This window comes from Lytechinus variegatus, chromosome 18 (assembly GCF_018143015.1).
Source record: "Lytechinus variegatus isolate NC3 chromosome 18, Lvar_3.0, whole genome shotgun sequence".
In the NCBI taxonomy this organism is placed as follows: domain Eukaryota; kingdom Metazoa; phylum Echinodermata; class Echinoidea; order Temnopleuroida; family Toxopneustidae; genus Lytechinus; species Lytechinus variegatus.
In genome coordinates this window covers 61,311-87,258 of record NC_054757.1, presented here as the reverse complement: position 1 = coordinate 87,258, position 25,948 = coordinate 61,311, and the positions used below count along the sequence as shown (strand labels likewise).

The following is a 25,948-nucleotide window of genomic DNA, read 5'->3' as shown; positions in this document are numbered from 1 at the left end:
ATTTCAAAATTCTGTGTAGAAGTTTTGAATCCCCCACCTAGTGCTATCATATAAAGCAAACAGAATTGAAAAAGGACTTGAAATGGCGAAGAAGAAGCATTTTGAAATTGTGGATGGACGACAGATGGACGCCGGACGCCAAGGCATAAGCTCATCTGGCCCTTTGGGCTGAATGACCTAAAAACTTAACCTTAGGTTAAGATTTTGAAGTTGATTCCTCCAACATGGTCTAAGTTCATTGACCCTAAATGACCTTTGACCTTGGTCATGTGACCCTGAAACTCAAACAGGATGTTCAGTAATACTTGATTGACCCAATTAGTCAATTTGATAGTCCCAACCAACCTAGAAATGTTCTTTCCGATGAAGTATTTTTCTTAATATTGTTCCTACAAGGTCCTAGAACAAATTCAGCTTGGTAGCCCCATGGACCCATAAGAAATGGATGATTAACGAGAGTATTCTGTTGATGCAATAATAGTCGCCATATCCCGATTATGTGCATATTAATGAGAACATACAGGTGTTTTGACAATAGAGGCTATCAAGCGAATCTGATCTTTACAAAGGAATCTTTTTCCTTTCCTTGGGGTTTGTTGGCTGATGTCCTGTATCAGATTATACCTTTCAATCAAGATGTTTCAGATTTGGGATAGCAAATTGAGAAGCAGACAATTTTTGTGATATCAAATATCTCATTGTTGATTTGCACACTCATAATGACCTTTCTTACATGTACAACGATAGAGGGACGACCCGTAAGAATGATTAATTTCTTTTAATCACTCCATTTTTATTTCGAGGTCAAGTCATGTCTAAGATGGTCAGATGGTTGATGATTCCGTCATTAACCGCTCACTTTAGAATGATACAATTCAAGGTTCAGGCTATGATCTATTTCGGGAGTCCATATCATTCTTTTACATCCGATCATACTTTTCTAGTGTAGTGAAAGGACTTGAAAGTATTATTTGAATTATAAAGTGATTTTTCAGAAAATTAATCAACTTATTTCCTTCCTTTATAATTATCACCGGACTTTTCGTCCTGACAAGAGCCATTGACTTGGTCAGCAGGATTGCACTATTTAGCCTCCTGCAGAAGATAGGCTCCCCCAGACAACAGTTTGCTTCAAAGCTGGAACATCTTGTAGCTTCCCTCAGTTACTGTGAGCAGTGGCATGAAGCAAGGCTGCGCCTGGGCCTGACACTCTAATGGGATCTTCTTCTCCATGCAACACCAGTATGCATTTGGCGAATGTACAGAAGGCTTCTTTATCCGTACCAGAGACCAACCTCGTGCCAAAACAATGGTCAGGATGGTTCTCATTTGCAGAGATGCCAACCTCTTGACACAAAAAATCAGACTGAATATCCTCAAAATCTTATTTTTTAGTGAAAAATCAGATTTTCACGAAAACTCAACATGACCAGTGCAAGCTTGAGCTGCAGGCCGGGGGCAATTTTTCAAAAAAAATTGCCCCCGGCTCGCGGGCTTTTTACAGGAACCGGGGGCAATTTTCTGGAACCAGGGGCAATTAAAAAAAAGAATATAACTGTGAACCACACTCCAAATTTGTCTATAGTAAGCGCAGCTCCTGCAAATTTTTCAATTAGTACCGAAATAGCATGCTAAGTAATAGGCTTATTCAAACAACTAAGAAATCAGATTTAAATGTTTAAGTGTGTTTTGACACCCTCACTCCACATCCCCTTTACATGGGCTTATTTACTTTTCATCTTTAATGAACCACAAACAATGAACCCCCCACAAAAAAAAAATCTAAATAAATGAATAAAATAAACATGAGAGAATTCATATCAAATAATAAATTTAGAAAAAAAAAAAAAAAAATTCATGGTTAGAATCACTGGTGTGGGTGAGTGTTTGTGTATGATTGTGACTGTGAGGTGCACTTGGATTGCATTGTAGCGACCAAACTAATTTCTTAATTTTTCTGTTTGATTTACCTATTTTTTACCACCCTACGACCAATTCGGGTGTGGTAAAATTTTATCACAGACCGCGAAACCTAATCACTTTTGGGTCACGTGGGTCTAGTGTCATCTCACCGAGGAAACGTAGTCCTCCCCTTTATTATTTTCAAAAACATGTATTATGATGCAATTGTTGGACATAGATGCATGAATATAAATATACATATATATATATTACACATTAATGTCGATTTAGATTTATATTCACTAGCATATCATATTGTGATGCATTAGAATGTGACGTCATGAATATTTAAATGCGGAGATATATTAGGCAAGGCCCGGTAGCTGGGCAGTGGCATTATCCCGCGCACAACACAGAACGAAGTCGTCACGGCTTGTTGACTATTTTAGAGGCTGCACATTAGCTTTCGACTGTATGTTTGCAGTTGTTATTTACCAGCCGCTGATATAGAGGCTGTTGAGTGTTCATGGCTGCTGACCATGGGCGCAGCTGACCAGGAGACATATATTCCTGGGACCTTATTATACTAGGGGGTTTTCTGAGTTCCATTCTTCTGTTCTGTTTATGATTAATAAACACTACCCAACACATCTGCCTGTCCCTTCGCTCTCATCTGTTCTTCTCTTGTCGCCCTCGATGAGTGAATGGTTGCGGCCGACTTCGGCCCCAACAGCATATAAATTATGTTAAAGAAATGAAGAAATTAAATCAATATCAAACTCAGTCTATTCAAATTCCAGCACATAGCCACAGGCTACATGTAAATTTTTAAATGTAGGCCTACATGTATTGTAGGTTCATGTACCTTAAGTTTTTCACAAGTTATTTGAAAACGCAGATCTTCACAGAAAATGCCTTTCATTCTGGGAGAGTCTAAATCCTGTGAAAATGTATTCATTAATAACTTAAATATTCATCACAATGAAGAAATCATGAAGTTTTTTGACAGTTTTCAAAAATAAACATGAAATCTAAACTCTATCTGAAACAGAAAATCACCATCACTTAGGCCATTACTGATAGAATTCTCACCCAGAGCTCTGGCAGAGAACATGAGCTCAAACTGGCTAGCTAACAGCATACAAGTACCACACTCAAGTGCACGGCGTCCTATTTTTTTTTAGATGGAGCCTTGTTTGATGATTTATTGTCTGATATTTACACCTCACCAAGAAAGAAATTAAAAAGCTATAATTCACAACTATTGATTTGGGATTAATAAGGCTCCGTTTTGACAAGCAAAGTCGGTGAGGATAAAAGACTCGCACATCCTATGTGCTGTGAACGGGGATTTATCTCCAGTGGAATTCAAATTACTATTATTTATTATTATTATTATTATTATTTATATACTGCGCTTTTCCCAGAATGGCCCAAAGCGCTTACAAGAAGAAAAAGAGATTGTTACAACTACATGTATACAAATGAAAACGTACAATCCTAAAAATCTGGATTGGAAAAGAGAAATGTTTTAAGTCCCTTTTTAAATGAAGCAACAGATGGTGATTGTCTAAGAGTAAAAGGTAAGCGATTCCAATATTTTGAAGCGGTTATGGTAAAAGTCCTATCTCCAGCCATTTTTTTAGTGATTTTATATGTGAGACGGAATGGGTCACTTGAGGCTCTTACATTCCTGCGAGGGGTGTATAGGGTCAAACAATCACGCAGATATAAAGGTGCCTGCTTATTGAGAGACTTAAAAACTAACAAAAGTAACTTAAAAACTATACGATGTCGTATGGGAAGCCAGTGCAGGCCTCAAAATAGGATTTTTTGGGGGCAAGGCCACTTTTTTGAGGGGCACTTTTTCACTGAGGCCAGGCAGCAGAGGGCACCAAGGCCATACAGAGGGGCACCAAGGCCACTTTTTAAGGGGCATGTAATAAATTATTTGTAGGTGTTAGTTTCGCGGCGGGGGGGGGGCTTTCCATAGTCGATGTTATACATCAGATTCATTACCAAACCACATTATTTACTTAAGAAAAAATGAACTTTAATAGTCTGACAACACTCACTGTAAAAGGTTTTAAAAGAAAGTTTCATTATTCTTCAGAATCACTTCAGGACAGGATAACACATCATTGCATTGCTTTGAGTCTTGAATTTGACATCCAACATGTAACATGTACATATTAACAAATCAAGTAAAAGTACCTCTGGTAGAAGTAAATTAATTTCATCTAATTCTTTATCCAAATTACCTCATGGCATGCCAAGTAGGCCTGGGACGAATACCCTTTTTGCCATTTGATTGTTCGCCAGAGGAAACAATCGATTAGTTCGATTAATCGAGATTCCTGGAATATCAGAAATCACGCACTCAAAAATTGACCTACTTCCATGACCCTACCGGTAGCTGCGCTTATTGATATGGGCTGATATGATGAGAGTGGAACTTGGAATAAATGGATTGTATACAAGGAACATGTACTTGTACTGTGTTTGTCATTTATCCCGCCCTCTATACACACAATGAACGAATAGCAAAGGAGTTGTACTGTGTTTGTCATTTTATCCCGCCCTCTCTGCACACAATGAACGAATAGCAAAGGACTTTGAGAACTGTGCGTGACCGCTATGGAGCATGGATGTTAGGCCTGGGACGATTGTCATTTTTACCATTCAATAATTTCCTGAAAAAAATAATAGAATGATTCGATTGTTCGTCGGGAATCAGGTCTTTTAGGTCACAATAGTTGACCTACTTTATGGTTACCCCCCACCCCATGAAGAAATCTCCATCAAAGTCACATGTTTAGAATAAATGAAAGTAGGACCTTTTCCCCTTCTCCATGATATTTATATCAAAAGAAACTACATGAAATGAGATTAAAACTTTCAGTTTATTGTTCCAATGAAAATCCTTCCTAAATCCATGCTGGTACTCTGGTATTATGCATGCATCCCTCCAAGTGCCACACCCCTGCATATGAATGAATCAGCCCAGATCAGAGTTCAAAGTCCAAAGCCCAAAGATGTAAACAACTCATTCATGAACTATTCTTTGAGACTGACCCCAGGTGGAGCATTTCTTGAACAATTACATCCCTTGCCCACACCATGTCCCCGCCCCCACTTGTGGCACTGCCCACGATTCTACACATGTATTTCAAAAAAATGTTTTGCAAAATATTTAATTTGAAATACCTTTAAAAATTACGATTTTTTTATCATTTGAACCAACATGTATAACTGGGTCTATTTTTGGAGACTAGTCGAGAAAGTACCAGTGAGGACGCATGTTGGAATGTAGTTTTCAGTGTGTGAGGGAGATTATGAAAAAAGGTTGCATTATTGTTTTGAAACATGAAAGGAATTCTCTGGCTCCCACCCTTATCTTTCTCTCTCCCTCACACACACACAGATGGGGGAGGGATCAATTTATTTCTGAAGTCATGACTCTCCTGATAAGGGAACCACGTGCCTTCTTCTTTGTTTCCCCAAAAGTTTCATTGGCTATCCGAAGGTCCAATCAGCTCAAGTGAGCTTGGTTGTGTGTTTTCTTATTGTTTTGTGCATGCAGACAATGAACTCATTTTGTGTATCGAGGGCTCGTCCATTCTTATGCTGCAGCTTACATAGCATATGTAAAGCGCGCTAGCGGCCGGCCGGCCGCTAGCGGTGTATAGCTAGCTCATATCGTTCAGCGCGGCTTCGGACTAGACTGCATACATGCACTGGATGTTGCTGGTAAAGCTAAGGTATTGGATACTTTTTGAGATCGGAGAAAAGTTTTCCTCGCTCAGAAAAAAAAGGTGCAGACTTTCAAAAGGGGCACATTATATATCAGAAAAAGGGCACATTTATGAGAAAAAGCGCACCACGGCCATATAAAAAAGGGCACATTTTTAGTGGCCGTAACTTTTAGCAAAAAGAAGAAGGGCATGACGGCCAGTAATGGGGGCATCGACGGCCATGGCCGTCGATGGCCGTCGATTATTTCGAGGCCTGCAGTGTAACGATTCAAGGAGTGGTTTAGAGATCTTACAGCTGCATGCGTGCTAGCAGCGCACAGGCAATACATACACACATATATGGGACAAAAACAGGACAATGACAGAAAGTCGGGAAATTGTATTTTTGATGGCCAAAATCGTACTGTCATATTTTACTTGTTTTATCGTACTAAATACGATAAAATCGTACTGGTTGGCATCTCTGCATTCGTAAGATGTTGTACGGAAACGATGTCGCCCCTGCCTCTCAAGAAGCGGGAATACAAGAAATAGTCATACAGCCGCCTGTCCTGTGCATATAAGGATTTTGGATCACCCATCAGCTTGTCAGACAGAAATCCTGATCGAATCAAGACACTGTTTGTCCTCCAGATATCTCTATCAATAGCATGCACTTGTCTGGTTGTGGTGGACTCTTAACCTACCTTAGATTGACTGTCTCTGGCTACCTTTCAGCACCAGGATAGGAAAATATGCCACAGTCGTGGCAAAGCTCCTGTACGGAAAACGTAAGCTGACCAAGAAAAGTGGCTAAACAGCTTTCATGTCAGCTGCATCGGACATATCATGCACATTAAATGGCAGGACAAAGTGAAAAATACAGAGGCCCTTCAAAGACGTGCTGGTATCCCAAGCTTATTCTTAGACTTAGTCAAAGGCACCTCAGGTAGTTGGGGAATATTCGCCGCATGAAACCTATGTGAATCCCAGAAGTAGGCCTGGGACTTTCGGCTTTTTTTCTCTTCGGGTACCTGTGGTAATTTTCTGGCGGCTACCTGGGTACCCGAAAATCATGTCGCTCGAAATATGACTGGTGGAAAAACCCCATTGATGACGTCATCAAGCCAATGCGATGCAAGCCAATTCATGAATGAAAATATAGTAAGCATGCGCATTGCAAGCCTCCAGTGCGCCATGCAGTATTCCATCGAAACAAGTCTGCAATACTCTGTCACCTCGTACCAAAATTGACCTAGAATTCCACTTTTCTATATTTTATATGATTTATAAAAGGTATTCTCAGAAGATCTGTTTTCTCACCGATACCGCACAGGTAAGCAAATATTTATTACTTCTCGCTTTTCCGTTAAAATCGTACGAAGTAGCGTCGATATTACATGGTGTTCGTGAGTTTGTAGAATCTATCGCTACGTGAACAAAGTCAATTGATTTCTGGGTTTCGGAGCGTCAAATGCGCCAGCCAATCACGATCGTGTTACCATTTTCGATTATGATGAACTGAAAATGGTATCAAGAACGTGACTGGCTGGCGCCTCATTTGCTCCAAAACCCGGAAATCAATTGACTTTGTTCACGTAGCGATAGATTCTACAAACTAACAAACACGATGCAACATCGACGCTACTTCGTAAGATTTTGACGGAAAAGCAAGAAGTAATAAAATCTGCTTACCTGCGTGGTATCGGTGAGAAAACAGATCCTCTGAGAATACCTTTCATAATTCATATGAAATAAAGGAAAGTGGAATTCTAGGTCAATTTTGGTACGAGGTGACAGAGTATTGCAGACTTGTTTTGACGGAATACTGCGTGGGGCTGAGGCTTGCAATGCACATGCTTACTATATTTTCATTCATAAATTGGCTTGCGTCGCAGTGGCTGGATGACGTCACTGCGCTGCAAAAGAAACATAGCGACGATTGAACGATCTCAGTCACATCATCATCACTTGAAAAACTAGTATATTTATGGATATTTCGAGGGTAATTGGTGAGATTCAAAATGAGACTTCTGTACTTCTGTGATGAGTTTACAATCATGTCTTACACTACGCAATACAAATCAAATGTACGTTATACTGGTGAGCAATTTTCGGGTATCGGGTATTGATTTTTCTACCCGGGTACCCGAGGCTTCCGGGCGGGACCCGGGTACCCGGGTTTTAGTCCCAGCCCTACCCAGAAGCAATCCGCCAAGGTAAGGTGAGCTGTGTGATTGGTCTCATCCCATCGGTAGATTAAAGACACCTGCAAACATGACATAAAACTTGGTAGCATAGACACTAACAATTATTGAAGATGTAGGTGATAGTTGCCATTCTAAGGAGAGCTACTAAGTACAGGGGGTCAATGTGTCAGAAAATAATCGGGATGCTACATTGGCAGACCAAAGACCTAGGAGGAAGGCTAGGGTAGCATTTCTATCTAAACCTGTCTCAGTGCCAGCCTCCTTCATCTGCACAAATTTGTTCTAGAGACTGCCACTTTGGAGCGGAGCTCTAAAGCCACTCTCGAAAATGTAAGACCCAGCGCTACACCATCATCTTTTAAGACAAACTGATGCCTATTAATTTTCTTTTGGGGGGGCTCCATTTTCAATTTTTTGTACAATTTTGGGGGCTCCATTTCTACCTTTCGGGGGCTACTTTTTGCATTTTGGGGGCTCTTTTCAAATGCTATGGTTTTGTATTTTGAGGAATACCTGTTCACTTTAAATATGAATTATTTATTGTTTAATATTGTATGATTTTTTAAAGTTATTTTTTTCATGCTTAGAATCTTGGATGTGGGTGTGACTGTGATTTGAACTTGGATATATATGAATTCAATATCAAATTTCTACTTCCAGTACAATACCTGTACTCGGCCATGTAATAAAGGCCCACATACCCTAACTTTTCCTGAAGTTCTTTGAAAACGCAGATCTGTACGAAAATTGCATTTCACTATGGGGGAGTCTTAATTAGGTGAGAATGAACTCATTAATAACTTAAATATACATGACAATGAAGAAATCATCAAACTTTATTCGCAGTTTTGAATAATATACCAGAAATGTAACTTCTGTCTGAAACATACAATCACTATCACTGAGGCCTTTACTGAGCGAATTGTCCCCCAGAGCTCTGCCTGAGACAGAGCTCAGACTGGCTAGCTAGGACAAGTGCCAATGTGTACAATGGGTGAGCCTCCCACCGGCCTTATAAAATAGATGGAGCTTTGTTTGATGATTTATTGTCTGATATTTACCTCATTCCCTAGAAAACTAAAACAAATGATTTTTAAGTTATGATTAGCAAATGAGATAAGTTATTTTTTATGTTACTAGGCCGTTTTGAAAAGCAAAGCCGATTGACAAGTCACCAATGAGATGCTACTAGACTCTGGGATTTATTTCCTGTGTAATTCAAATTATTTTATCACAGAATTGTGATATCTGTAGGGGAAAATGTGTATCAGAAATTGCATATGGTGGTAGTCATAATGGACCCCTATACATGCAACCGTTTCCCGACCGTTACGTTTTTTTTTTTCATACCATGTGTATGGAAAAACGTGGTACAGGAAAAGACGCAACTTCGGAATTTGAAACTGTGCTCCTCGGTATTTCCAAGGCTTGTTCATGATTTTGAGTGCAGATTTTTTATTTTTAAATGGTAAGCGGAGCTCGAGCATATGGCGCTCGTGGGCCGCTGAGTTGTTGTTGCTCGGCAATAATGTCGGGGGCGACATTAAGATTTTATGTCGCCCCTTGCCCTCGTGTATTTTTTTCACTGCTACCAATCATTGGACACATTGATTTTGGAAAAATTTGGAGAAACACTTTCAAATTCAAATAAGACTCTAAAAGCCTCTTCAGTACAAAAGTCTGGACATTAAAGCATATAAAAATACATGCAGAGCTACCAAGTCTCACGCACTATGCGCAAGACTCAAGCATTTTGGACTCTTGTTCATCCCCTCAAATCTCTGTCTCACGCAACTATCACAGCCTATCCCCATATACATTGTACACAATGTCTGTGATCTCACTCAGATTCACAGAAAATCTCACGCATAACTGGTCTTTGAACTTGGCATCTCTGTACACGTGAAATGGATCATAGCCAAAAACTTAAAGAGGGTTCATTCTATTGGTGAGCAGTTAATGTCGAAATCCGACATCTCAGATGTGACCTAAAACTTGAGAATTAATAAAACAAATTAGTAATTAGAAATCCCTTTACATTATCTCTTACACGTATAAGCCTCTGAAAGTATTTTTTTCAAGATGGCGTTTGACGGCCATCTTGGATTTGATCTGAAGATTTTCCTTTATAAAATGCAAAATCACAGCACAACATACCAAATGACTCACGGATAGATTTACTATTCATGATTCTGGGGCAAAGGTTTCAAAAGTAAATATTTCAAGATGGCGTCATCTGGCTGACATCTTGGATTTGACTTGAAGATCACATTATATCGCAAAAGTTTGGTTTGGAAAATGTCAAATCAACTATATGGCCAAGTTTCATGAACTGGGTCCACATTCTTTCTAAGTCATACAGTCATTTAAAAACTTAACCTTCGGTTAAGATTTGGTGTTGACGCCGCCGCTGTTGGAAAAGCGGCACCTTTAGTCTCACACTGCTATGCAGGTGAGACAAAAATAGGCTTTTAGGCACCTTACGGCCAAGGCCGTGCACCAAGATACAACACTAGACTCACCATGCATCTTTATAAACTCTATAATCTTCTGTAGGAGATCTGGTATTCGAACTCCATTAGGTCCATAACGGCAGAGCTCTTTCAACGGGACACCAAACATCTTGTTATTGACCTTACGACGTATGCTGGCCGGAGAGCGGAGTATCTTCTGCATGGCTGTAGTTGCCCGAACCCTTTGGTCAGTGCCAACTGGCACAACCTATTATAATAAAGAAGGAAGTACAAAAGAGAGCTTAAACACAAAATTGTATAACTCTTTGAAAGAGAAAGCTACTAAAGGAAAGGAAATAAAAATAGAAATACTTTGCACAACAAAATGCGTTAGTCCTCATCATTTTGTCGAGTACTCCCTATAAAGCATTCAATAACTGAGGAAAAATAGTCCCCCCCCTTTTTTTTATTTTTAAAACATATTACTATATACAATTGTTGGACATATATGCATAAATATGAATATACACATATATATAATACACTTTAATGTTGATTTAAATTCATATTTATTAGCAGATCAGTGACATTATCCCGCGCACAACACAAATTAAAGTCGTCACGGCTAGTTGACTTTTTTGGAAGCTGCACATTAGTAGGGACAGTGATTTTCCGCGATCGCGGAAAACGGACGGAATTCACGGAAAAGGCCTTTTGAAACAGAAAGTGGCATTTCAAACGGAAAATCATGGAAAACGTATTTTCCCTCAAAATACACAGAATAGCAACAGAAATTAGTCCGAAATAACAACAAAATGAGAGTAATAAATGGCCACAAAACCCCAGAAAACACGATCTCACTTCGCTACAATCATGACAATTCACACATCGTGACTGCTCTCGACATCAGCACACACTCGTAGTACCCCGCGCCCGTACCCGGCCGGCCGGGTTGAGCTTCATATCGCAGGCTTCATATCGCTCAACTGCACGGTCGTGTGTTGCTGCCCTCTACGTTTGAAGATGAAACAGCACGATATCATGGTCTTAAAATCCAAGACGGCGGATTGGCGAAAGTCATTGTCAGATGATAACGATGTCCAAAAACCCCCCAAATTATTGATGAAGTTTAATTTCACCGCAAAATAATGCTAATTATGTGAAAGGTGAGGATGTATGCATACTAAATGTGATCGAAAAATTATTAAATGCACCCGCATAGATCCGATTAGAACAGATTTTATTGTGTTGTTGGTACAGTAGCAGATACAAATTTTGGCCAGTGCGAGTGTACGCGCTGTGATTTTGATATTCAATGTGTAAACGGAATTGTCACTTCCGTTTTCTGACATGCTGAAACGGAATTTGAGATTTTCTGAAATGGAAAAGGCCATTTTTTTAAACGGAAAATCACTGTCCCTGCATTAGCATTTTGACCGTATGTTTGCAGTTATTATTTACCAGGTATGTTAATTAGGATTTTACTTTGCTGGAATTTACAGGAAGGATCTTGCTACATGAAAATATTATTATTTGAATGGAATTATTTATTTCTCGCCTGACAAATTAGAAAACACACTGTTTTTACATTTTGGAGTGTGTTGTTATTTATTGTTAATATCGTTAATATTCATTATGTACCACAAAAAAAAACTGCTAAATATTTTCATGCAGCTTATTCCATTGACAGTGATAATATTTAGTCACTTTCCGTTTATTACATGACATGTTTTATTCACCCATCATGTAAGATGATTGTGTATGTATAAAGCGTACTCTTTGTGATCTTTGCTTACAATATTTAGATTGATGCTTGGTCTAAGTATCAGACCTGGTTTGGCTTTGCAAAATTGTTTTTTTTTAATTAACGATTTATATGATGAAATACATAGTAGATAACGGATCTAATCCCTTATTTGTAGCTGCTGATATAGAGGCTGTTGAGTGTTCATGGCTGCTGACCAGGAGACATATATTCCTGGGCCATTATTAGACTAGGGTGAGTTATTTAACCTAATGATTTATGCCAGATTCTAACATACAGTATAACTATCGTAGTCAGAAATAATTTGATATCATAATTTCATATGGTTTTTCCCTTTACAGAAAAGTAAGCTTACGTTTATATCATATGCTAATGTATATTGTAATACAACAATTTCTATGATATGAATTGTGTATATTGTTTGGTGAAATAACCACAATTGGTATTCCATATCGATTTACTATTAAACTGCTTATTAAATTTGTACAGAAGTCTGATAACTGATGATACAACTTGTAATGATTTATGTTATCTTATACTCGTGATGTTTTCTTTTGTCTTCTGTACAATGCAGGGGTTTCTGTTTCAGGTTAATAAACATAACACATCACGTTATCTGCATGTCTCTACTCCCTCATACATGTATGTTCTTCTCCTCGCCATTGATGAGTGAATGTTTGTGGCCGACATTGGCACCAACAATTTCATTATAAATGTATTTTCACCGGCTTAATACAGAAGCTATCGCACGGTTAACAAAAGACTTAATGCAGTGAGTCAGGATGCTTGCCTGTAAAACCTCTTCATTTTATGAAATTGTTGAAATTCAAGCCTTATTTCAATAACCAGAACTTTGTTATGGGCGGTAAATACCGGTAGGGGTAATTACCGGTGGTAAATACCATCCGGTAAATAAAATGGGCATCCAGTAAATACTGTATTTTTGTTTCAATAATTTTAGTTGTTTTTAACCTCAACAAATGAAAATAGTGTTCTGAAATAATTAAGATCACAAAACTCATAGTAGAAACACACAAACAGATGAAATCCATTCTGCATGTTCATTCCCAAACACACATAGGATCTAAGTCCACACATGTATACGTACACAAACTCAAATTACATGTATGTTCCTGGAAAGTGAATAATCATATTAAAACATAAACAAATATCTCTCCTGGGGTTTAACTCTTTACGTGCCATTGTATCTCATTACAATATGATTTTTGTTTTTAAGTGTGAATAAAGCTCAGTATTCTACTGTATGTAAAGAGTTTTAGTGTGTACATGTATCAGTCTGTACTAGTGGTTGCTGGTTTTGAATTTTGATATTACTTACAGAAAAAGATCTTTTTGTAGCCTAAAAAATTACACAACTCAGATAATGCCATTTTTAACATTGCAATTCTTTTGATATGACTTTTAAAAAGAAGTTTAATAAACAGAGCAAACACAAAAATTAAAAAGCATAAAAATATGCAATGTACACAAAAGTGGAAAGAGGTGTCAAAAGTTGTTTCCTTTAAGAAATATAAAATGAATACATTAACAACATAATTGACATACTTTAGCTACTGAATGTTTAATGGGAAATGTAAAATAATAATAGCAGTGCCTTTTTAAAGCGCCATGAGCACCGAAAGGTGGACCTGTGCGCTATATAGGTAGCCACCATTATTATTATTATTATTATTAAAATACATGTAAATAACTTGTACAAAGGCCTGAGAGTGGCTCTTTTAAAACGGCCGAGAGTCCAGGGGCAACACCCCGGAAGGGGTCGAGGGGGATCTAACTGTTATAAGGCATCTCCTCACCATGAAGTACCTGGAATTTGCTGTATAAAAGGGAAAGAATTGTGTTTCTGAGCCTTAAATTCACCAGGAAATATACTTTCATTGGTAGTGCATGCAACAATATCTCTCAATTATACATGTTAGAGGTTTATGAGATATTGAGTTCAACATTTCTGAATCAAATGCACAATACGTACATTAAATAATTCTCATGCTCCAGCCGCCATTTGCATACTTGACTTCCTTATTACACCACGTACCGTGCAGTAAGCTTTACTGGGTTTCTCAATTTTCCGTATGCATTCACTTGCCACCCTTCCATCCACTGATTTTTCAACCCACTTCCAAGTCCATTTCTCACGAACTGAAGCGTCAATCCCTTTCACCCTCGCCTCTTCACCTGGATCGAGAAATTTCTGTTGAAAAGCCATAATTTTTCACAAACTTTTCTTGTTTTTTCGCTCGCACGAAAGAACTCCCGTACTGACAAATCACTGTAATCACGCCTAGCACTAACATAACCCAGGGAACTCCGGCCCGCGAAGCCCTAGTGCCTGCATGCATGAATTGAATGCAGCCATCGCGCGCGCACCGAGTGCACGCTGTTTCTTCCACTGCAACGCATGAACGGTCTGGTGGGTAATACAAAATGGCAGCGCCCATGATCGGTACCGACCGTGTGCGATAAACTTCAGATAAGCGTCGAAGAATCAAGTTTTCAAATGCATGACGGCAATTTAAAAAAAAATAATGACAACAAGTTGCCAGAACTTATAACTTTGTGTGAATTTGGGCGCAATGTGCCCTTCATTTTCTAGCAATTTTTGCGAATAAGGCATTGAAAATAGACACCCTAACCCCCCTTTATTTTATACCGGATTTACATCGATCTCAGAGACAACCTATGTTGGTGAAAAAATATCGGGAACCTGATAAATATCGGGGGAATATCAGGCCTGCTTGTACAGTTTGTCATATTCATATTGATTAAAAGCTATTGTAAACAAATCAATCTTGGAGCACGCTCCATTATTTCTATTGGGTTTTTTTTTAAGCACATGGCATTTTGTTCATATGCTAATACAAGTTTATGCTCATTAATACATATACATGTAGGTATTCATGAATATGGTATTTTATTGATTGACTAAATGAAGAACATCATATCTAAATTATATGTATATTTGGGATCTTTTTAGTATTTTATTGTATCTTTTCCAGCATTTCATGATAACAGACATAGATATCACCCAAACACAAACATAAACACACACACAAACAAACAAACACGCACACACACTCTCACTCACACAAATGGTACACACCAGAGCAACCATACTCACCATCTTTGTTTTTATGTTCAAAATTTGACAATCCCTATAGAAAAGTAAGTGGAAAATTATATTTCCCGGTGAAAAGTGGTAAATACTGGAAAAAAGCGGTAAATACCGTAACGGTGTATTAACCACACCTTTTTCTCGGCGGGATAGAAGCAAAAGTCGGGGGTGCTGTTTATACACGGTGACGGGTCTGAGCCGGCCCACCGTAACCCCTCCCGTACATGTACGGTGTCTGCCAGTTCACAACACATCGAGTGGCCGGGCGTAGCTGCCCAGGCAACGTCGTTTAGAGGGTATGAACCGCGGGTAATGGAAAGCGATTATTACGATCTTAATTAAATGTTGTCCATAACAAATGCACCCACCTTCATGACACTAATTTTGACTTTATTCTCGATTCAAAGTAGTGAAGTTCCCTGGCTAATTTAAAAGAGACGCCGAGCATACTCGGTAATATTTTGTCACCGATGAGCGAGAGTTGAGTGAGCTTAGAGATTGCGTTGTAATGTGGTTATAGTGCGACTTAAGCTGGCGCTATTCAAAGTCCCGTTTCGCACCAGCTTTTTTTTTCCTTCCTGTTTGCTTTTCATAAGATACCATGTAAACCACGCACAAGAGAGACGGCACGAAGCCGTAAAAAACAACTGGAAAAAATGTCATTTTCTTTGTTTCTTGAACCTTCCTGTAATCCCATATCCAAAATTCATGCTAAGACATCAAATTTCTGAAAATATGATTGTGAGGTTGTGATGCAAGAAATGTGAATGTTTCTTCCTCCTATGCTGGGAAAGACACAGACCATAATTTGATGTAGTGGCATGACTTGTACTGTATCGTAGTTTGCAATGTAATGGCAGTGCTGTGTGTGTGCGTGTACACTGTGACTGGGAGGTGAGTGTGTAAGTTGCCAATATTGTCGGGACCGTTCTTTCTTTCTAACATTTGTAGATGAATTGATCAAGAACATTAGATTTCCGCATACCAGTAATCTCTTTGGATACTTTGAAATCTTAAAATCTTAGATTTTGTTTCTTCGTACCTCAAATATGCATGTAAATGTAAGATTTTTTTTTTTTTTTTTTTAGTCCAAAGTTGGGGGTGCGGTTAATACACGGGTGTGGTTAATACACCGTTACTTACGGTACCGCTTATTTCCAGACGTCCGGGAAATAAGCCTCCGAAGCGGGAAATATGCCAACCCTGAATGTTATTTCTTGACCATTTTCTCTAATTGAGGTATCAAATTAAAGAGCTGATACTGAGTTTTCATTTTTAAACCCAGATACAGCCCACCAAGTGACTTTTTGGTATCCCCTCTTCAAATTGTTTTTGCTCACTCATTGGAGAATGAAAAATAATCTTAGTAATTGTAGATGAAAGAGGTAGGTCATTTGTCTTTTGTATTTGTGATTAAGTTATGATCAATCAATATATTCCTCTGGGAATGAAAAATTGTATTCTGTGATTTAAAAGAAATGTATTTTCCCAAAAAAAAACTGTATTTCATAATAAAATGCAAATGCTCATCACGGCGATCAAGCTGCATGCAAGCTAAAATGCACACTGCTCTTAGTTGCAGATGAAATTAAAAAAAACATTGAAACGTGTGTATATCTCACCCTGGTATTAACAAAATGATTGGAAAAAAGAGCAAGTTACCTGAAATCACTTTGATCAAATATCCATTTGAAAAGAAAAAAAAAACTTTTTTTTCAAAATCATATTTTTTAAAGAAAAAACATACTGTCGTATTTTGGTTGCAAATATGTACTAAATATGCCAAAAACGTACTGGTTGGCAGCTCTGCTATGCAGGTGAGACAAAAACGGTTGCCACAGTAAAACCAAAAGTCACCCATTTATACTGTAGCCCACTCCTAATAAAATGCTCTAAAAATTAGAAATACTCGGCGGGTCGTGCAGCCAAGCACATGTATCCCCTGAACCCATGGCATCATCACATTTTGCCTGTGGGTACCAAATTTTATGACAATGATATGATGCAGCAGCGTGACTCTGAAGAACCTAGAGTATTCTCCAGTAGCACCTGTTGGGGAATACAATTATAGAGTAATCTGGATATATATTTTGTACACCTAACCCTAAGACCCCCCCCCCTCCGCCAAAAATGATAGGCATCTTCGCCTTTACCTTCTAATATTGCTTCTGTGTGCCAACCCCAATGACAAATTTTCTATATGGGAACAGCACGGTATTATGATACATGTACCTTGAAATGAAGTACTAAAGCATGATAACTGGATTGTCATAGTTATTGGTAACATTCACTTGGATTGTTACCATGGCAATACGGAACTCCCCAACACCATAAAAAATGATAAAAAAGGTATCTTCGCTTTACCTTCTAATATTGCTTCTGTGTGGCAGCTGTTATGATAAACTGGAAAAAAACCCAGAAATTACAGTTTTACTAAATTTTCCGCAAAAATATGGTTACCATACCATAATGGACCTTCATGCCACATTTGAAGATGACTGGAGAAGAAATGCAGCAGGTAGAGTGCTCACAAGAAAATCTCTGTGGCAGAGCAACGAGACCAAATCCATAGGATACAATTAAAAAGAAATGTGATGTGATGTTTTGTGTGTATATTAACTGTCTTTTTTTGTGTGTTTTTTTAAACATAAGGTACATGTAAGTTACTCTATTTATTCCAAGATTTTTTTGGTTGACATGGTCTTGATCTTTAACTTATCCTCATCCCCTCTCACACCCACCCAAAACAGTGTAATCATGATTCATGAACTTGAAAAGTAGTAAAAAAGAAGTAAAAAAAAAATATATATAGGCCTGAATAGAACTCCACATCTATTTATTTCATTTCCAGGCAAGAAAGCATGACAGCAATAGAAACATTACAAAAGAAATGTAAAATTTATCACCAGCTTATGCCTGGGGATCACCTAAAAGAATTGAAAATTCTGTCGAAAGGTTCTCCACATGGTGCCTACATGGAATAACATAAAATAGCAATAAATTTAAACATGCATTAACAATACCAATACTTTTATAAAGTTGTAAAAATTAACCTTCATCGTAATATGAAGAGAGAGAAAAAAAACAAGGTTTTATGCATTTATCAAATCAGAAACAAGGATGGTAGGTCAATTGGTTGATTTTGAAAGTCTGAAATGAATTGTTGTACATGACATTTGTCACGGTTATTTGCGGGCTTAACAAAAACAGCACAGTAAACCAATAATGATAAAAAAAACAATCAAGATTCATATCCAAAGTATATTCAGGGAAACAACTTCTTAGATATCAAGTTGTCAACTAAATTGAAGCTACCATATAAAGAATAGTACATGTAATTAAATTTATGTGTAACAGAAAAATTAAGCAATGTAAAAGAATGGGAACTTAATATGGCAAAGCATTGGAAAATCAAATTATCAATCCCGAATCAAACACACATGTAAATAAAGAAATGGTCTGTGACCTGAACCATTAAGAGCTTTACAAGAAATGGGGAATGGTAATTGATGAAGGTGTAATATTATAATCATATATTTATATTTTATGTCTAACAAATGTAAGCACTGTGAAACCGTTTGTGTATAGCGCATATAAATAACCGTTATTATCATTAATAGAGAATTTCAGTAGATTGAATATGGCGAATTATAAGACAAGTGGAATGCCTCTGGCCGTCTCACCTGCATCACGCAGTTCAATATAGCAGCAGTGCTGACTTTGAATACTACTCTAACTCGCACAAGATGTTCAGTGATACATGGTTACTCTTATGTCCACTTTCTATGAACTAGACCAATAAACTTACAGAGATATGATGGTTATTCAACAAAAAACCCCTACATGGCCAAAGTTCATTGACCTTACATGACCTTTGACCTTGATCATGTGACCTGAAACTCGAACAGGATGTTCAGTGATACTTGATTACTATTATGTCCAAGTTTAACGAACTAGACCAATAAACTTTCAAAGTTATGATGGTAATTCAACAGATACCCCCAATTCGGCCAAAGTTCATTGACCCTAAATGACCTTTGACCTTAATCATGAGACCTGAAACTTGCACAAAATGTTCAGTGATGCTTGATTACTATTATGTCCAAGTTACATGAATCAGATCCATAAACATTCAAAGTTATGATGGGAATTCAACAGATATCCCCAATTCGGCCAAAGTTCATTGACCCTAAATGACCTTTGACCTTGGTCATATGACGTGAAACTCATGCAGGATGTTCAGTGATACTTGATTAACCTTATGTCCAAGTTTCATGAACTAGGTCCATATATTTTATAAGTTATGATGACATTTCAAAAACTTAACCTCAGGTTAAGATTTCGATGTTGATTCCTCTAACATGGTCTAAGTTCATTGACCCTAAATGACCTTTGACCTTGGTCATGTGACATGAAACTCTAATAGGATGTTCAGTAATACTTGATTAACCTTATGGCCAAGTTTTATTTACTAGGTCCATATACTTTCTAAGTTATGACGTCATTTCAAAAACTTAGCCTCAGGTTAAGATTTGATGTTGACGCCGCCGCCGCCGCTGTCGCCGCCGCCGTCGGAAAAGCGGCGCCTATAGTCTCACTTTGCTTCGCAGGTGAGACAAAAAGCAAATAATCAAGTTACATACATGTACATGTACAAGAGTGTGACATATTAAATGTAAAAAAAATATTAAAAAATCTAGGACATGGGAAGCCTTTAGAAGTGAAGACAATTTTTGATACTGCATGAGACTGTGCAAATTATAAATGGTACTAGAGTTATTAGGGTATGGGTGCTAACAAATTAATATGCTTCTACGAAGGGAGGTAATTCAAAGAAAAAATTTTCATAACACATTGAGGAAGGGGAAAACGTTGGTTCCTACGCACAAGTCTCTGTCTGCCTCTGAAAAGGGAATAAAGCTGCTTTTGGAATGGGGGAAATATGAATAAAGAAAAAAAAAACAAATTCCTCCACCCCCTGAAAAAAAGTGTATGTATATTTTTATTCAAACTCACGTCCCAAGAAAAGTGGTATGCATGCGTAACACCACACTTCCTATAGCAAATTTCTTCGTGATTGGAAGAGATGTGCTGCACAAGTTTACAATCAGAAAGCTTGAATCCCACTTCGGCGATATCGTGCCTATTTACAATTATTACCGATGGACATTCCAGTGATTTTTGTTAGTTCCTGACTTTGCTTTATTATAAAATTTCATAATTCCATTGTAATCGTGAATGCTTTATAAGTACTGATTATAATATCAATCTGATGCAAGTATGATTTCTGTTAAAAAATAAGCTCTATTCTCCCATGTAGGCCTACATTTATTGGAAAAATACATTTTTGCAGCTAATATCTGTCACCAAAATGAATAATACATGAATTTCATTTATTTATACAGAAAATTTATAGTTTCATGTGTAATATGGGACCAATTTCATTACAACTGATCAATATTTCGATCTGAAAGATTGTCTTCACAGCTCATCAAGTACGCAAAACACACGTGTCCATGCCTTAGTCTACCATGCATACCAGTGATACCACTGAATAAAATAGAGGAGTTTTGGACGTACTGCAGAATATACATGGTCATCAGTTATAAAATAAGCATTTCAAATTGTTTGTGTATTGCCATCACTCACTGCACAATTTACTCAAGAGTCAAATATTTCATCTGAAACATCCCCAGGTTTCATAATACAAATCATATCAGTCCTAAATATAGAAACAAGTTTCAGTGCACTCCCTTAACCTTAACATAGAATAATATGTGACAAATCAGTTCCATCAATAAAGACATTATTCACCCTCTGTCCTTTGCTTCATTTCCTCTTCCGTTCACAGCAACGCATCTGTCCACCCTGCACATGTATGATCTTTGTTAACATCTGTCCCACAGTGCAAGGGTTAAAGCCCCCTTCCCTCTCAGTCTCTTACTGATTGTGATGTCTCAATTGGGAATCACTATTATGCTAATTCCTACATGTTACTGTAAATGTAGGAAATATTGCTTTATTTGCTCACACACATACAAAATTGTTGAATTATGGAAGAATTGAAGCAGTCATAAAAAGTCATAAAATTTTTGTTGAGTCAAGTCATTGTGGGGTTCAAGTCAAGTAAGTCGAGTCACTGTAAAAATGTCAATAGGAACAAGTCATGGAATACTGCTCGAGTCACTGGTAAGCTGACTGATTATCAGTCACTGATTCATGACTTGATTACAGCTTTGGCTTGAAGTCTACATTTAAAATAATCTTTGCATTTTCATAAACATTCATTTATATAGTTCACAGCTGAGTATGATACCCTCAAACGTGAACATTATCATAAACATGCAGTGGAGCTTGGGTGGGGAAGTTGCCCCTCTCAAGAAATTTTCAGTTCAGGTACACTCACGTCTTTCTTTCAAGGAGCACATATTTCTAAAGTGGTGTCAAAGTCTAATAGACTGCTTGGTATTATAAGAAGAACTTTTGTACATTTGGATAAGACCTCTGTTAAGCTTTTGTTTAAGGGTATTATTCGCCCAATCTTAGAGTATGGCCAGGCTGCGTGGTCACCGTATAAGCTATATGTAGGTGAGCAGAGGCGTTTATAAAGTGTCCAACATAGAGCTACTAAATTGATCCCAGGTATTAAGAACCTATCATACTCTGAACATCTTTGCCTCCTGAAATTGCCAACACTCAGTCACAGACGTAAAAGAGATGGCATGATTTGACATACTTGCATGGTTACTACGATACAATTTCTGAGCTTTTCTATCTGAGAAACTGTGGTAAAATATGTGGTCATTCCTTAAAGCTAGAGAAAAGATATTCACGTCTTGATGTGCGTGAGTTTTTCTTAGCTTACCAAGTGATAGATGTGTGGAACAGTCTCCCAGAAGATGTAGTTACTGCTTGTTCAGTGATTGCATTTAAGAATAGACTGGATAAGCAATGGGAGAAGATTGCCTATGATATTGAGTGATTTTCGATTTTCGTGTGTTCTCATGGAATTTTTTGCTGTCTACGATACCCCTGCCACCCCTTCCTGCCAACATAAGTAACGCATCTAACTTTGTCTGAAGGAGAGCAGCAATAGACATTCTACTTTGATTGATGAACAGGCTTATTTTTTCTGACTTATGATTTTCATTACAGATTGAGCATGCGATCTAATAAACACATAGGAGTATTGCCGAAAATTTGTTTACAAATTATAATTTCCTCCTATCAAAGCCTCTTTGGAATACTAACTAGTGTCCACGGCGGACTGCATTTGCATATTAGTCAGAAAGAAGATTGAAGGTATTTGAATTCCAGTTCATCGTGATTTAGCCGTGAACCAGAATAGCCTGGTGGTTAAGTCGCTGCCCGGAAAGCAGTAGATGGCAGGTTTGAATCCCACTGGTTCCAATTTTTTCTGACTTATGATATTCATTACAGATCGAGCATGTGATCTTTTAAACACATACATGTACAATAAGAGTATTGCCGAAAATTGTTTAAAACTAGGCTTAGTCCTACAACATCATTGGAGTACTGTACACTAAACTAAACTAAATTTTTGAGAGAAAAAAAAATCTTTTACTAAAAATTCTCACAAACTTCACCAATATAATGCACTGAATCCTTATAATTAAGTATAAATTATGCAAAAGCACCTCATGACAAGCTTGCTTTTTATTGAGTTTCTTCAAAAAAAAATTGTGTCTTGCACCTCCTCCCCCCCCCCTCAAAAAAAAAATACCTGAAAAAACTACTGCAATATTCAAACTTCATGTACAAGTAGTTCTTCATGAAAAATTTTCATTCTAAATTATGTACGAAATTACATTAAAAAATTATATTCTAAATAATGTATCAAAAGGATTTGTCCAAAAGCATGAATATGTAAAAATTTCATTCTTGGAAGCAGGCTTATGCTGGAAATCAAATTATGTGAATGCCTAACTTCCATGTAGCACATTGGATGAATAGGTAATCACTTCAGTAAAAAAAAAAATACAGCAAGGACTAAAATGGGAAAGTGATAAAGAAGCTAATCTATGTACATTAAGCCATTAATGTACATCATATCTTGTCAATACTATGAACATAAATACATCATTTTGAGAGTTGCACGAGTAGAGACTATTACCCTTTTTATACATGCTAAAATTTCCTTAACCCCGTACTATAGGTGAGGCTAAATTGCCATTTAGCCCCACCTATAGTATGGGGTTAAGCTTAGCCCACTTTCCTTTTACACAGCATTTTTACAAAGTGGGCTAACCCCACCTTTAGTACGCGATTACTTGGCCTTGCAAAAAAGCAGGGTTATCCCAGCAATTGCGGTGCTAAGAGCGATAGTACGGGGTTAAGATCGCTAGTGTAAAACGAAAGTGGGCTAAGCTTAACCCCATACTATAGGTGGGGCTAAATGGCAATTTAGCCCCACCTATAGCACGGGGTTAAGGAAAACTCCAAATCGTATTATTTAAAACTGGGTTGGCCGAATAGGTTGACAACATCGCCATCCACAGGTCTATGTCCATTCTTTCACCGTCTTCAATGTTGGATCTCCTCCTCAGACGGAACATCATCCTTCTTGTAATACAGTTTGCTCTCCCTTTCTCCCTATTTTTCTTCATTAAGAAATAGACCTGCAAAATGGCACTCATGTTTTTCATCAACTGAATCAAGCAAATTTAATGTAATTAGGCCTATCGTATAACCAGTAAACATTCTGAGTGAAGTACTTGTACTCCAAATGATCGACAAATGTATTTGAAGCGTGCGCAATTTTGGATATGACCTGAATGACCCCTTCTCAGTGCGCTCGTGAATATATTCATGAGCTACCACTAGTCCGGGGTTAGCGAATTTCGTGTGTGAAAAGTAAGCATCCTTATCAGGGGTTAGCAATAACAATTTGACATGTACACATGCACATAGCCAGGTATATTGTACTGTATATCCCTGTATGCCAGAGGGGCATTACATGTAATCCCAAAGAACTAGTAGAAGGCAGGGGCAGCGAAACGGTTTTGAAACAGGGGGGGGGGGGGGGCTGACCATGCAAAATCTCACAATATAACTTTTCACATGTTTTGGTTAAAAAAAGAGGGGGCTAAAGCCACTGCAAGGACAGACTGACAATACCTTTTAGCAGATAATGCTGATCTGTTTGGGTCTATAGACATTTTATCACTGGCATGGTCTCTTTCTAATTGTTTGACAATTACATGTATTGCATCATAGGCATCTGGATACTCCAGAAATTGACAATAACCTTAAATTGGCATTGCCATTTGCTTGCATCACAATATGAAATCAGCACTATGAATACAAAGTCTTTATCATTAATGTAAACATACGGAACAGATATGAAACTCACCAGAGATTTGTCTGGTATGTCCACAGAACACTATCACCGGTTGTTCCCTTTCCCTGTCTATGATCTGTGACTATTACACTCTGCCTCACGGCTGCTTGAGGGATCGACAAGATAAGAGCTGGTGGCACAACATGAGGGCACTACTGACGTTTGGAAAAGAGTAGCAACTGTGTGCATGTGTCCCGAGATTGCACTGTGATTTCAGGCAAGGAGGGTAGGGGAAGAAGGAAGAGAGGAAGGGATAAGGAGAAGGGAAGAGGTGGAGGAGGATGGATTGAAAGAAGGGGTAGAAGGAAGTGGTGAGCAGAGGGAAAGAGGTGGAAGAGGGTGGATAAAAAGATGGGGTAGAAGGGGGTGAGGGGAAGAGGCAGAAGAGGGTGGATTAAAAAAAAAGGTAGAAGGGGGTGAGGGAAGAGAAAGAAAGATAGAGAAAATATGAAAATAAGGGATGCAAATGGTGAGTAAATGGAAGTAAGAAATTAAGTAGTTGATGGAAAGAGGGAAGCGGTAGGAAAGAGGTATAAAGAGAAAAAAGAATGAGCAAAAAATGTTGAATAAAAAATTTACTTTATGTCTCGTAAGATACAGAAAGAAAGTAAAATGCATTTTAGAAACAAGATGTTAATAAATAGCACAAGTTTCAATGTAGGATATACATGTATTTACCATACGGCCAGCGTTCTCGCCAGTGTATAATACGCATGGTGCAAACACCATGCGTGCGGAAATGGAGACCAAGTGGAACCATGCGTAAAATTTCAGCGACATGTGTGGAAAAATTAAATGGAAATATTCAGAAAAAAATAATACACTCCATGAACTCATCTTAGTGATATCAACTTCATTTATCGGGTTGCGCCGAAGTCCCACCAACTTAAGACCACTTACAGGCCTACTACGGCTAGGAAAGTGGCAAGGCGCCCAGCTAGCTCGCGGCTGCTATTGCGGGCATATGACGGCACGGTACGGTCGTTCCGTTGCCTATTCCCCCGTCTGCCCCGCACATCACACCGGCTATGCTCCATGACCTACCGGTAGCTGCGCTTATGGGAGTGGAACTTGGAATAAATGCATTGTATATACAAGGAACATGTACTTGTACTGTGTTTGTCATTTATCCCGCCTTCTATACACACTATGAACGAATAGCAAAGGAGTTGTACTGTGTTTGTCATTTTATCCCGCCCTCTCTGCACACAATGAACGAATAGCAAAGGAGTTTGAGAACTGTGCGTGACCGCTATGGTGCATGGATGTTAGGCCTGGGACGATTGTCATTTTTACCATTCAATTATTTCCTGAAAAAATAATCGAATGATTTGATTGTTCGTCGGGAATCAGGTCTTTTAAGTCACAATAGTTGACCTACTTTATGGTG

General features: G+C 38.1%; 1 protein-coding gene across 3 annotated transcripts in view; it reads right to left on the bottom strand.

Annotated features, from left to right (window-relative positions):
- LOC121431933 (protein FAM13A-like) overlaps positions 1–25,948 on the bottom strand; it is a 205,311-nt gene that overhangs the window by 162,313 nt on the left and 17,050 nt on the right. For all 3 annotated transcript variants that reach the window (XM_041629710.1, XM_041629711.1, XM_041629712.1), the window contains exons 2-3: positions 24,571–24,763; positions 10,369–10,567 (exon numbers count right to left, since the gene is read on the bottom strand). In XM_041629710.1, coding sequence (XP_041485644.1) covers positions 10,369–10,522 — 154 coding nt within the window. In that variant the 5' untranslated portion in view covers positions 10,523–10,567; positions 24,571–24,763. The remainder of the gene's footprint in view (positions 1–10,368; positions 10,568–24,570; positions 24,764–25,948) is intronic.